Source organism: Gymnogyps californianus, chromosome 7 (assembly GCF_018139145.2).
Source record: "Gymnogyps californianus isolate 813 chromosome 7, ASM1813914v2, whole genome shotgun sequence".
In the NCBI taxonomy this organism is placed as follows: Eukaryota; Metazoa; Chordata; class Aves; order Accipitriformes; family Cathartidae; genus Gymnogyps; species Gymnogyps californianus.
In genome coordinates, this window is record NC_059477.1 from 2661760 (window position 1) to 2675061 (window position 13302).

Here is a 13302-nt window from a genome sequence, read left to right on the forward strand (position 1 = left end):
AAAATCACTGCCCTTGGACTCCTTTTACGTGCCTGACCTGGAGATGTGTCACGTCAGGGCTCATCAAGTCAAAGGCAGAATCAGTCTATTGTCTGCCTTGCTCATATGACCACAGATATCTGCAGGACAACCACATAGCCTGGGTTCCGTATGCTGGCAGAAGTCTGTATGTCCTTCACTGTTTATACTTTTGTTTGTGTAAATTCTTGATACCGAGGTAGGTTTTCTCAATCTCTGTCCTGTGTAGTACCTAATTTTATGATGTGCTCATGACAAGGGCTCTTTAATGGTGTAGAAACATAAGTTAATAGGGATGCATCCCGCTTTGATCTCAAATTTGCATAAAGTAATTCTGATTTGGGGGTATAAGCGTGAGTCTGCTGTTAACATTTCTGGATCTTCAGATTTGATTTGAAATGCTTAGTACAGATTGGAAAGGCAGGGCATTCTTTTAAACGTTTTGGTTGGGGAGTTATTAGATTTAAACTATTTATCGTGAAATACCTAAACCCAAAAAAAAATAAATGAATGCGTGAGGATGTGCAAGGAACTAGTGCATATTCTCGGTAACGAGCACGCTCGGCTTTTAAGGGTAAGGAAGCCACTTGAAAAGATTTGAATTGACTGTATGCTGGTTGACTGCAGCACTGCTCTTCCAGTATGACAGACTGCAGTGAAATGGTACAGCATGTCAAGACTTGAATTTAATACTGGAAATAAAAATACGTTATCGTTGTACTGAGCTCCACACAGTATTTTTGGGGAAGGTAAGGAGCAGGTATACAAGCCGGTCACTTAGTGTGGATTCATATAGGAAGAGATCTGTTGGATAACTTTATGCTGCATTTGTTAAATATGGTACACTTCTCAAAGCTGCTCCTGCAAACAAAATCATTAGTGACCACAAAGTGGCTCTCAAGAATAAATCTTGTAGTGCTCACGTTTGTGATCTGGGTATATACATTTAAAAAAATCCATGCATGCAGTATTCAATTTTTTTTCCCCCCCAATGCTTTACTTAAGCCTTTTATTTCACCTTGTCTGTACCTTCTTTATGCCTCTGAGGGCTGTTTGAAGATACAGTGAGACTTGAAAGCCGTCCTCTTGACAAGAGGGAATAATGAGTTGGCTCTTAAATGTGTTCAGTTCATGGTATTTTATAATTAGCTGTGTGAACTTTCAGTGTTTAAAAAAAGGAAATAGGAAATGGCAATTACGCAGAACTTTCACTCCTCAATCACATATATACTGCATTTCCATTGTTACTTACAGCTTTAAAGAGCTTCTCTGGAGGGCTGTATATTAAGTAATTAATCTTATTTAACACTTTGTTATGAAGCATATAGAATTAATTGATGACATATAGAAATAATGATCTGGTTAATAGAAATTCAGTTCCTGAGAGCTGAGACTAGTTTCTTTTAAAAATTTTATGCTTGGTTTTGATGATTCTTTTCAAGTTCACTAATGATATGTATTTATTTGCCACTTGATCTTCGAAGGCAAAATTGAAATCCAGTTTGTGAGCAAGATAATGAAAATCTATGCATAGCTCTTCTACTCCTTCTGTGCAATTAAACAATCAGAAATGTGGCAGTCTTAATTGTTGCGTGTTTGGTACTGCTAAGCTGTTCATAATAGGGTAGGTTTATAAAGAAAAGTAAAAAAAAAAAAAAAAAAGAACAAAAAACGGCACAAAAAACCCCAGCAACAAAACCCCGAACAAAACCCCCTGTTCTTATGTCTCTTATTAAACACAAAATGTGTTTAAACATGTTTAAATATTGTACATAGCTGAACTGTTGAGTGATCTTGATTTGAAAGCTGCTGTAATGGTTGGGCTGGGGGAATGGTGGGTCTAAGCCAGTTTGTTGTTTCCCTAAGGCTAGCAATTTTTGTGCAAATGTTTTGAGGATCAGCGTTAGCCTGTATGTGCTGACTTATTTGCTTAGAGAGCTTGTTTGGAGAGCAAGTCGGAGTTGTTTGCTCACCTATCACGTGTTTAAATGCATTGGTTTTGATAGTATGACAAGTTTTCAAGTAAGTGTAGCTGGGAAGTAGGGTTCAAATTGAAAATAATTCCAGTTAAAAAAAAATAGGGGTGAAGAAAGAAGTTGAGGGTGTGTTAATATGCTTTATCTTAGTCCGATAAGTTCAGATGTGAGGTGGTTGGATGATGCAAAGCACGGAGGCCTTGGGGCCTTTGTGGCTTAGGTGGGGAGAGACGAGTGTTTTTGCTTCCGGAGAGGAGCCTAAATGCAACCCAACTACTCGGGCAGGCCAAGTTTGCTAATCCTGGCTTAGGCTCGGTCACACCAGAAACCCTAAATGTGATTTGTCGTTATCTGAAGTCTGTCATGAGACACAGCAGGATGCCCGAAATATGCTTAACCCCAAAGGAAAGCAATCCCGATTCTGCCCTTGGGTCATGCCTGAAGTCCCCATGAGGCCAGTGAAGAAAGAAGGCAATGGTGCAGCTGCACGCCCCGGTTTGGTGTCTTGGGTTCGGTGCCAGCTCTTTGGTCTTCACAAGCACTCGGTATTCTACATCTCCCTGAAATAATAGGATCAGGAATAGAATTTGGCTGAAGGCTGCGACTCCATTCTTTTTATCTAGATCTCCAAAATAGATCTTGAATTCATCCTGCTAGTAAGTGGCACAACATTCTCTGTTAGTTTAGTACATCTCTACAGAGGTACCACCATTGTAGTTTTTTTTTGTCTAACATGTGTCTAGTATTTTCCCCTAACTGTGGTTTGTGAATATAGAAGTATCATTTTCATAACATTACATGTGTGCTGTAAGAACTGGGCTTCTCTTGAGGAAATGCTAATTCACACAAGAAATTTATTTTAGTTATAATACACAATACTGTTTGTATGCAGCTGTCCCATGTTTGCCTTTCTTAGAGGTACGTTTCTCACCATTACATAAAACAAAGGTGACTGTCTTTTAACTATATGTATCAAAACCAAGTACAACTGACATGGGAGTTAGTGTTTGTAATGCAGTTGTTGGCTTTTTTCCACATTAGCCTTGTTCTTAAAGCGTGTGACTTAACTTTTTAAAGTAATTTCTATGCATATGAACTTATATTCGCAGTAGTTCATTAATTTGCAAAAGATCTTAAGGACACCTTTTTTCCACAAGCGAAGCCTTTTTCTATTTTGTATTGTTTTACCTTTTCTGTTCTGTAATGAGTTACTTTGTGTGACAGGTGGGAGATTCAAGAAAGAGATAGTAGTTGATGGACAAAGCTATCTGCTGCTGATTAGAGATGAAGGGGGCCCTCCAGAGGCACAGGTGAGCATTGCATATAGAGCTTTATCAGCCTAACACCACCGTTTCCTTTCTTCTAAAAAACCTTCCTTTAAGAGAACTGGCTTTGTTTTGTTCTTTCCTGGGTCCTGCTCATCTTTCTACTGGGAAAAAGTGTATGTCGCCCTCAGGTGAAAAATATTCAGTTTAGAAATTATTTGGGATTTCAATTACAACGTGAAACCTTGTAGTAAAGATAGGCGGTTAACTTATATTGAATGCCAAATCAATATGCTTCCACTGGTGACAGAGTTTCATGTTATAGTCATAAGTTTTCTTCTGAGTTGGAATCTCTAAATTGTTAAAATACCAACTAGATGTATGCACAGTGACGCACATACTTGTGTACAAATCTTTGCATTCCCTATTGCTTCCACGTTTTGCTGCCTGTACTGTTTGAGACTCAGCTTTGCAGAGTTCCAGTTCAGCACCCCTGAGTTCTCGGATTTCTGACTTGGTGTCTGTACACGGTGTGTTAACTCCTTGTCTCGCAGAAGGTGACTCACCGGGATTTGCCTTTGAGAAGACACTTGCAATTTTGTGTGCTTAACTCTGCTACTCTGTTTTGAGTGATGTGAAGCGAAGTGTTTGCTTATGTGATGCTTAAATCGCTGCAGGCAGCGCCCTTGTCTGCAGGCATCCTCCTTGTCTCCCCTCTACCTCTTCTTACCTGGGCACTAGCAGGGTTTCTCAAGTGTGTTGGCTGCCGCTGGCCTTGCTTTGCTCGGCTGTTCAGTGGTGGATCAGCTTCAAAAAAACAAAAAAAAAAAAGAAAAAAAAGAAAAAAAAAAATCCAGCAGCAGGAACTGTGCTATCGCCAAACAGCTGAAGGGGAGCCATGCCAGCAGCAGCAGCTTGTGTTTCAATGCTCTGCTATTGCTCATTAGCTGCAGGAGGATTAGAGCATGGGGGAAGGTGCCCGGACAAAGGAGAAGAGAAAGGAGGTGGAGGAAATGGAGACCAAGAGAGACATCCTGGAAGGAAGTTAAAAGAAAAACAAAAAAATTAGTGTCGCTGACACATCTGCAGCCGTGTGAGGCAGGAGCCTAAAAGGAGTGCTCTGTTTGAGGCTGTGACTAATTTGGCTGAAGTACACAACAGTTTCCAGGCCTTGATGCTTAGAGAACATTCCCTCATATAAAAATATAAATACTGGAGTTGTAAAGGTACACACAGCAATCTAAATATTTTTGTACCTGAAGAATTGGTTTTGCAGAGTTCATTTGCACTAACTGCAAACAAATAAACAGACACAGTGTTTTGCTTTTGATCTATGCTAGGTAAATTTGGGGATTTTAATTGCTATTGTGGATGAGGTTTGTTCTTCAGCAAATAACGAGTATGGAAAGGTTTAAGATGTTAGTGTTATTTCACCTCTCAGAAGACGTGTTTCACATGTAAATTATCTTTGGGTTTTTTGGTATAATTTCAAGTTGCATGTATATTAAAAATCTTTAATGTGTTTATTAATTCCTGGAATAAAAAGTTGACTTCTGGGTTCATGAATATTTGTATCTATATAATGAAAATAGAACATTATCGGGAGAAAAATGTTTACCTCCCACTATTTACTTACGATATAGAAAAGGTTGGTAATTTTAGCCTTAAGGTTCTGCTTTTTGCAACAGTACGGTATATTTTTGTGGATAGTTAGGGTAGAATTAAGACTTCAATAAGTGACGAGCTGAACTGCGGTCTTTCTTGGCACTCAGCGGCACGGGGTGGGGAGAGTTCCCCGGGTGATGGCTGCTTTGCTTCCGCGCAAAGGCTGCAGCTCAGGTCTCAGTTCACTGTCCCCTTCTTTTTGGCAGGAAGAGAGGGAAAACAAACTCACCTGAAGACTCACTTGCTGGATCTATGATCTCTCTCTTTCTTCTCTAACATAAGATTGTTCAAAGATGAAAATAATTTATTTTTTATTTATTTATTTAAAAAAAAGCTCATTTCATAGAATGAGAAGATGGTGAGGTGCACTAGCTGATGCTGCTTCAGTTTGTGAATATTGACCATTTCTTTTGCTCACTAGGTTTGATTTTACTCTGTAGTGGCCTCCTATTGTAAAACCTGATTAACATAGCAACGGAGCTATAATGAGCTGTCACGTGCTATTTTTTTTGACGTTTAGAACTTTTTTTATAATTTGGTTTTGTTTGGGCTTATCTTGAACGAACAGACCGGCTCAATCACAGTAGAAAGGCTGAAGATGGATTTGTGTATCAGCAGCTGACCTATCCTTCTTATTTCAAGCCATTCCCTGCACAGTGGTGTGGATAAGACATCCTGGGTTTCCAGACCTTGTGCGTGTTTTCTAAAATTCCTTTGGTTTTTAATATTACAGATCTGATATCCACAAAGCTTAAATTTATTTTAATATAAAAAGAGAAATAAGAAATTACTGGAAATACTTTGTGTCTGGAGGAACTGCGTTGAATAACCACCCTCTGGATTCTTTAATAATCTTCATTAGGAGGCTGTTGCTACACACTGATGAAACATTAAGAAAATTTAGAGAGACTGTTAGCTTCCAAACTGATGCTTTAAGGACATTGTAGCTGTAAGGAAGAGTTCTTGGCACGATGCTGCTGAGTCCAGTCAGCGAGAACCATTGTATCATAAGACCCAAACCCAAGTCCACAGTTATGACGCTGCCTCCGGTTCCTTTGCTTAGATGATGTGGTTTGAATAGTTCAAATTTAATAGCAGGGTAATTGACCTTATTCTGGCAGTAACTATGCTGTGTGTAAACAGTCCTGTTGTTAACCATCTAGAAGACTGTGCTCCTGACTAGCTTGAAAACCTCAAAATGTTTTTGGCTCTTTTTACACCATAACGGTAAGAGGTGAGGTAGTGTTTGGTTTCAAGTACAATACAGTCATGAATATGCACATTAACTTAAATTATCAGCTAATTTGCCACATGAAAAACAGGCAAGAACTACTACTAGCTCCTGATTCTGAAAAAGGAAAATTTAATGAGCCTGGCAACTTCAGCGAATGTAAAGAGCTTTCCAGATTCATACTGTCGGCTCTTTTTTTTTCTTTCCTTTGCATATGCCAGCTTGGGATGCCTTACTAAAAGCTGAGATTGTGTGAATCTGCAAACTAGTGAGTGAAGCAGTTTAAATACTGCAAGAGCAGAAACAAAACTGCAGGAGTTGGTAGGGCTGAAGTAAGTGCTTACAAAGCTAGGCTAGTGGTGTAAAACTCAGCAAAAAGTTTCCCAAATGAACCTCCTCGCAGTTCTGTGTCTGTTCAGTGTGTCCCCAATCTACCTGGCATATTGTAGTAATAATATAATGAAAAGCATGAATACTGATGGCTGAAGCTTGTTTCCATTGATCTAAATTTGGGTAGGAATGGAGTCACTTAGGGAAAAATAAAGGCAGTGAGGTAAGCTTAACTTCAGTCTTTTTTTTGATGTCCTGTATATGTTTACTGTTATGCTAAACGTGTTTAAACAATCTTATTTCACTTGTAAGCTAAAACTTTTTCACCTGCATGGTCACTTAAGCAGCACCTTGCCTTGGCCTGTGTACATGCATGTCTTTTAGCAGATTACTGATGCCAAGAGAGAATAGTTTGCTTTCACACTGAAAGCTGAAGAAGACATTCGGTACTGTTTACTCAATTAAGAGTGTCTGTATAGTGACGAATTGGAAATCTGAAATTAATGTTTTTGGACATTGATCAAGATGTGAGAATTACTAGCAATGCTTGTAAAACCACAACCGTAATAACTTGTCCTGGCATTAACAGAAACATCAGCATGCATGCATGCATGTAAATCACAGGGTGGGGAAATAACACCCTAAATGGGGCACTCAAGTGCCTAGAGATAAGTGTTAGTCACTTAAAATTCACAAATGCAGAAATCTGAGGCTGCAATGTTTTCTTTTTCTGTGAATCAAAACCAATGCGCACTGATAGTAGTTGGGCTTGTAATGTCACATACCGGTGAAGAAGAGATGCAGTTGTGAGCGTGGGGAAAAACCTTTGTGTATCCCAGATCCCCATCGCTTGCAGAGTGATGAGATTCATCATTTTAGAAACGTATGCCACTTTTAAGGTCTTGGTTATTGTCACTGAGTTTCTCTGATGTGTATTTTCCTCCAAGGAAGGTAAGAATGTTTCTCTCTTTCTTTTTTTCCTCTTCACTGCTTTTCTCATAGTATGCCTTTTCCATTTTTATTCTGCAGTTTGCCATGTGGGTGGATGCTGTTATATTTGTCTTCAGCTTGGAAGATGAAATTAGCTTCCAGACCGTTTACCACTACTACAGCCGTATGGCTAACTATCGTAACACTAGTGAAATTCCAATGGTACTAGTGGGAACCCAGGGTAAGTGCAGTCTTGATTTACGAGTGTATTTCTGTGACCGCATAGACTGTTCCAAGCTGGCAAAGCCATGTCCTGTCCTTTCCCCTCTCTTGTAATCAGCACTGCCACTCACCTGAGGATGAGAGCTTGTGGATAAACTGGCGGTTAATCAGCAGCGTTGTGGTCTGCCGTTTGGGCTTCCTCGGCTGGCTTGCTGCAGGGCCGTGGCGTTGCGAGGACTGGTTTGAGATGGGAGACAAATGTCCTTGCAGCACTCTTGGGAGAGGGAGCGTAGGACTTTAGCAATGATGACTTACAAGAATATTTAAAAAATATTTTCAGTGCTTGCTCGTCACGGTAGTTTTCTTGATCAGCAGGGAGATGCTAATGTTGAATTTGGGCAGGTGAATCAGTTGTGTAACTAAGTTCTGAAGTCAGACTGGTTTCTATTAGCTTGCAAGTCTAGAAGTGATCAATACCCTGGCATTCCCAAGAGGCAGATGGATCAGAGATCGAAAACCTCCGACACTGTGTTAAGAAGCAGAACTGAACCATGCCCTTGTGCAGTCTCTCAGGTTGGCCACTTCTAAAATCAAATAGAAATGCAGCTTTTAGCCGCCTGACACACACCCCACACCCCCCAATTCTGTTTTTCCAAAACCTCTTGTGGAGCAGCAGCTAGCTGCAGCTATCCTATGGGGAAATGGAACAAGGGAAAGGTACCAGTGTTATTTCAGTTTCTTTTGCATCTGAGCTGTCTTTTGGATATTCCCTGCCTTGTTTTGCCAGTGCATCACATCAATATTTCACCAGTTTCCCATATTGCAGTTGTTTTGCTGCATGGAGTAGATACACAAGAGTTGAGGCTGTTCTGTACCTGGCTATGTAGATGTTCCTTCTGTGATAATTCTTACCAAAAATGAGGAGTTCTTGCATAGGTGCCGGACATCAGACTTCTTACCTTACAGAGCTGCTGTTTTGGAAGCATAGTATAGATGTTTTTGTGAGCCCACTGAAACATTTCTTTCCAAGTATATCACCAGGTTACTGTGCTGTGTTAGAGGGAGAACACAAGTGTCATGAGTTGCTCTTCTAGGTTCGATTTTGGGCATCTTCCTTGTTAATGTATGCCACTGGTTTTGGTGACGTTGAAGCTTTTCGCTGCTTTCTCAGCTTATTCTTTTGTCAGCTTTGTGGTCGGAGAGCAGTTTGCTTTCCCCTGCCTGCCTGCAGAGCTGTGCCGCCAGCGCTGCCACGTGAAGGCAGGGGGGGAAGCGTGGGCAGCACGGAAGGAGGAATCGCAACCGGGCTGTAGGGCGGAAACAGATGATAAAAAATGGAAAGGGAAGTAGGTACACAAAAAGCCGTAGGATAGCAGAAACTACAGCCAAAAAGCAGAAATGAACTGCTTTGAAGGGCCACGCTGTCAGCTTCAAGCTGGAGTTGAGAGGGGGGAAACGTTTCCGTGAAGTGTTTTTCTTTCTGCACTTCTGACACTTTGGGATATGGTTTTCCATCTCATTCCTGTGATTACCAGAAAGGAATTTGATTTTTCAAAGTTCGTTTTCTGTTGCAGCACTGATACAAAGGGGATTTTTAAAAAAACGTGGCTAAAGATGGAAATACTGCTAATTCTAGGGGTGAGCATCAGAAAAAAAATACAGCTTTTTGGCTACATTGACTGTCAAACAGTGCAGTGAAATGAAATATATGAAATATATAAATATACCTATTAAAAATATATTCAAAATACACCTGTTTGACATCCAGCTTGTTGGTTTTGACTGCTGTTCTTGAAATGAGCTGTGAAATGAAATCTCTCCCAAAACGTTAGCACTCGCCTGATGCTTCCAGACATTCTCCTCTGCCCCGTTGTTCTGTGGTGGGCCAGGCTGTAGCACTGAATTTGCTTCAGAAGTCAAACTTTCCGAAGCCATGGTGTTGCTTAGCAATTCCTTTCTGGTTAAATGTTTTCGGCGCCCTCTGCTGATTAAAAGAAGAAAAATCTTCTGTTAGCTTTCCAAATAACTGCTCTGTTTTTATTAATTAGATCTCATGAGAAGGTAGCGATAACATCGGTTGAGATATGGTCATGTTATGCCCAGAGCCGAGCCTCAAATACAGTACTGCAGTAGTCACTGACTTCATGCTCACGTTGAAGTGATGCTTTTTTTCCAAAGAACAACTGTAGTTTTCCTGCCACGGAAAGTAGCAGATTTTTGGGAAGACTTTCTGAGCAGCTGTAACTGCTGAAATTGGTGCCTGTCGTGGTGGCGAGATGGCAGCTGCAGAGTTTTGTAGAACAGGTAGTACTGCTGTCTCGCCTTAAGACTATTTTTGCCAGAGCTAAGAATTACCATGATATTAATGGAAAAAAAGTTGCTTTTTAAGATTTGTTCGTAGCATTATCACTTTATTAAGTAGTCAAGCAGTATAACCTTTGTAGAGTTCTTTGCTATGATGGAGTAGCAATGAAGAAACTTCTCCTTCATCTGTTAGCAGGGTTGTTGGTTTTTTTTCTGGTGTAAGGTTTTTTTTTTCAGCTCCTATGGCTAAGCTCTAGAAGTTGGAGTTAAAAAACATGCGTGCAAAGTAGCTCTTGCAGAAAGGTACAAAGTATTATTATTTGTTTAGAAAAATACCATTTTAATTGGCTTTGCAGTATGTTCACACAATGTCTCATGGGTGCCTTTACATGAAGATTTGAGACTCAAAGTCACTTCTGGATTCAGTCTTGGCTGTGACTTGGAAGGCAGGTCAACAATGCAACCTGTGACTATATGAAAAATCTCAGTCTCGTGTTAAACTGGCGAGTGCCTGCCTCGATCGAGGCGTAGTGTGAGCCACGGGTTCAGGGTTGGGGTTTAGCAGAGTGCTTTGCTTCCAGCCTGGCCTCGCTAGCACGCTGCTGGTTCTCTGTGCCTGAGCAAAACGCAGAGAGAACTAGCCTAAAAAATGGGAAGGACCAAAAATAGCACATAGGGCAGAGTTACGTGAGGAACTGAGGGAAGAACTGGAGTCTAGATTTTTGGCTGTAAATATACAGCTTTGTTATTTCTTACCTACCACCATGATTTTTTTCCCCGGTTGTCTTAGCGTTGGCTAGGTTTTTTTTGAAGAAAAGCATGTCTTATGTGCAAATCTAACACTTTCGCCGAGTGCTGCAGTAATACCTGGTACCATTTCTCCCCCCATCCCATTGTTTCTCTACTGAAAATGTTCTTGTCCTTACAAACATGTCATGTTTTGTGCTTCACATGCTACAGGTGAAGGTTACTTGTAAGCCAGTGCTGATATTTATAGGAGGCCTAAAAATCATTTGACATGTTTAGAAACATCAGCCACGTGTTTTTCTAAGTGTGTTTTACATCAGAGCTCATGTTCGTTCATGTGATTCTGTATTTTTTGCAGCTAGTGACCTAAATATATTTTAAAGTAACCAAAAAGCATCTTGTTTTTTCCTGGTTTTCAAAATCAATCTGTGTGCTGGTGATATTAGCAACAAAGTATAAAATTGGAGTGATGCGTACCCCTGTTGTTTCCTAAAAATTCTAAACGTCTCGTGGTTTGTACTTAAATTCACTGCTTGGGTATTGGTAATTATAAGATGACGTTTTCAAATTATATTTAAATACGTATTTTTTCCCTGTTGTTGCTGTAGATGCTATAAGTTCCAGTAATCCACGTGTCATAGACGATGCCAGAGCGAGGAAGTTATCGAATGATCTCAAGAGATGCACTTACTACGAAACCTGTGCTACTTATGGACTCAATGTGGAGAGAGTCTTCCAAGACGGTAAAGATTACTTTTTTCATCCAGCATATCACACAATACTGTAGCTGTCTTTTTAAATAACCACCGATGTCTGATAGCTCAGGTACTTGCCTGTTTTGCAAGTATTCATTAACGTTTAGTTAAAGAAAACACTCCTTTTTAGGGATTTGTTTTGTTACATTATCTTAAGTGAAGTAGAGGGCTCCTTATGCTGAACACAGCACGTGCACACTGTTATGTTCTCCACCAGCACCTTTAGTCTTAAGCATCTTCAGCTATTTTTAGTCTTTATTTATTTTTCAGTTTTCTTTGGTGCCTGCTTTATTTTAGCAAAGTTTTCTTTGTCATGATTTAGTGCTTGTGGCGATGTTGAGAGGCTGTTCGTGCAAAGTAGTTGAAAATTGTCTTGCACATTTGAGAAGGTGAGAATAAATTGAGAAGATTGCTAGGAATAGGGTAATCATGAGAAGTAACTCACGGCATTCATGGAGTGTTAGAAGTTGACAGTTTTGTGTAGGGGTTTAGAAGTAAAGTTGGCTGCTTCACGGTGATTGAAAACATCGTTAGTGGCAATGTTCTAGTTTGCCTTGTAGGAGGTACTTGGGATCATTGTGTACCGTCTCAAAAAAAGGAATAACAAAAGTTCTTTCTGACCATCCGTAACTATTTTGGAGCAGTTACCCCTGGGAAGAACTTGGGTGGCTGGAGAAGCGATGCTGAACTTGGTCTTTGCTGTTTGAGGTGGGCTTTGTGCACCCTCTAGTGGAAATTCAGCCAGGTGTCCTGGGGCTTTGCTGTCTTCTCTTCTAACCATGGTTGGCTAGCGGCCGAGCTCGTCAGCTCTTCATCGCAGCAGTTCTTCTGCGTGTAAAAACCTTCTTAATTATGTCGAAATATTTCTCAGAGCTCCTTAGTTGTGGGGGTTTTTTTTGTTGCCAGCTTTTCATTGCAAAGACCTGCGCCGGCTGTGGTTATGTGAGACAGCGTCACATCAGTGCCTATCAGAGATGTGTACAAAGACAGCTAAAATTAAAGAAAGCAAGCAACACATTCTGTTTTTTAAATGGAAAAAAGAAAGCAAAACATTCACATTTTTAAAAGGAAAATAGTGACGTGCACTGCACTAGGTTTAATTCCAAATAAGGGTGTGTTTACCTCTCCTGTTGGTAGGATTGCAGAGAAGAGCATTTAAAGCTGTATCTTTGTGCTTTGCTCACTGTTTTCTCTTGAACTAGTTGCAGAAATTACTGTTTTTGCTGCCTAGATTTTCTATATTGAATAAGAGTTTCAAAGAACCATTAGGGTTTTTTGTTAGTACATTTATTTTTGAGTGCTAGCTATAGTTAGATTTTTAATTATATATTCCGAGTCGTGGTGTTTGTGGATCTTTGTACAGTCTATTGGGTTGCGTTTTTTTTTCTTTCTTTCTTTCTTTCTTTCTTGGGGACCTTTTGAGAGAGAAGTCTCTTTGCACAAAGCTAGTGTGATAAACTTGTAAGCTTCCAGGAAGCTTATTTCTCTCTCTGCTAAATTTCAGTAGTAAGTAGAAAGAATTGACAAACACTGTGTTTTTAAGAAATATCAAGGTTTTGTTCTACCTACATGGCAGTCAACCAACTATTTAATATTTGCCAACTACTAGGATTAGGAATGCTTCTGTATAAATGTGTTACAGTTGCCAAACGTGTCTGGGACCAGATCCAATTCCTGATAATTTTTGCTGTTTATTTCAGCAGGAAACAAAGCAACTTCTTAACCTCATTAAATGAGGGGGTGTGAATGAACAGTGCAAGTTGTTAATAGGGAGCACTTGATTAAATGATGCTTGGTTTGTGCAACTCCAGGACGTTCAGGTTCAATGTAAGCTTAACAATGTTTTTCAGTGGCTTCTT

The 13302-nt window shown here is 40.0% G+C and overlaps 1 protein-coding gene across 1 annotated transcript in view; it reads left to right on the forward strand.

The window, feature by feature from the left end:
* AGAP1 (ArfGAP with GTPase domain, ankyrin repeat and PH domain 1) overlaps positions 1 to 13302 on the forward strand; it is a 385969-nt gene that overhangs the window by 144705 nt on the left and 227962 nt on the right. The window contains 3 exon segments of the mRNA XM_050900363.1: positions 3219 to 3304; positions 7515 to 7656; positions 11297 to 11431. Coding sequence (XP_050756320.1) covers positions 3219 to 3304; positions 7515 to 7656; positions 11297 to 11431 — 363 coding nt within the window.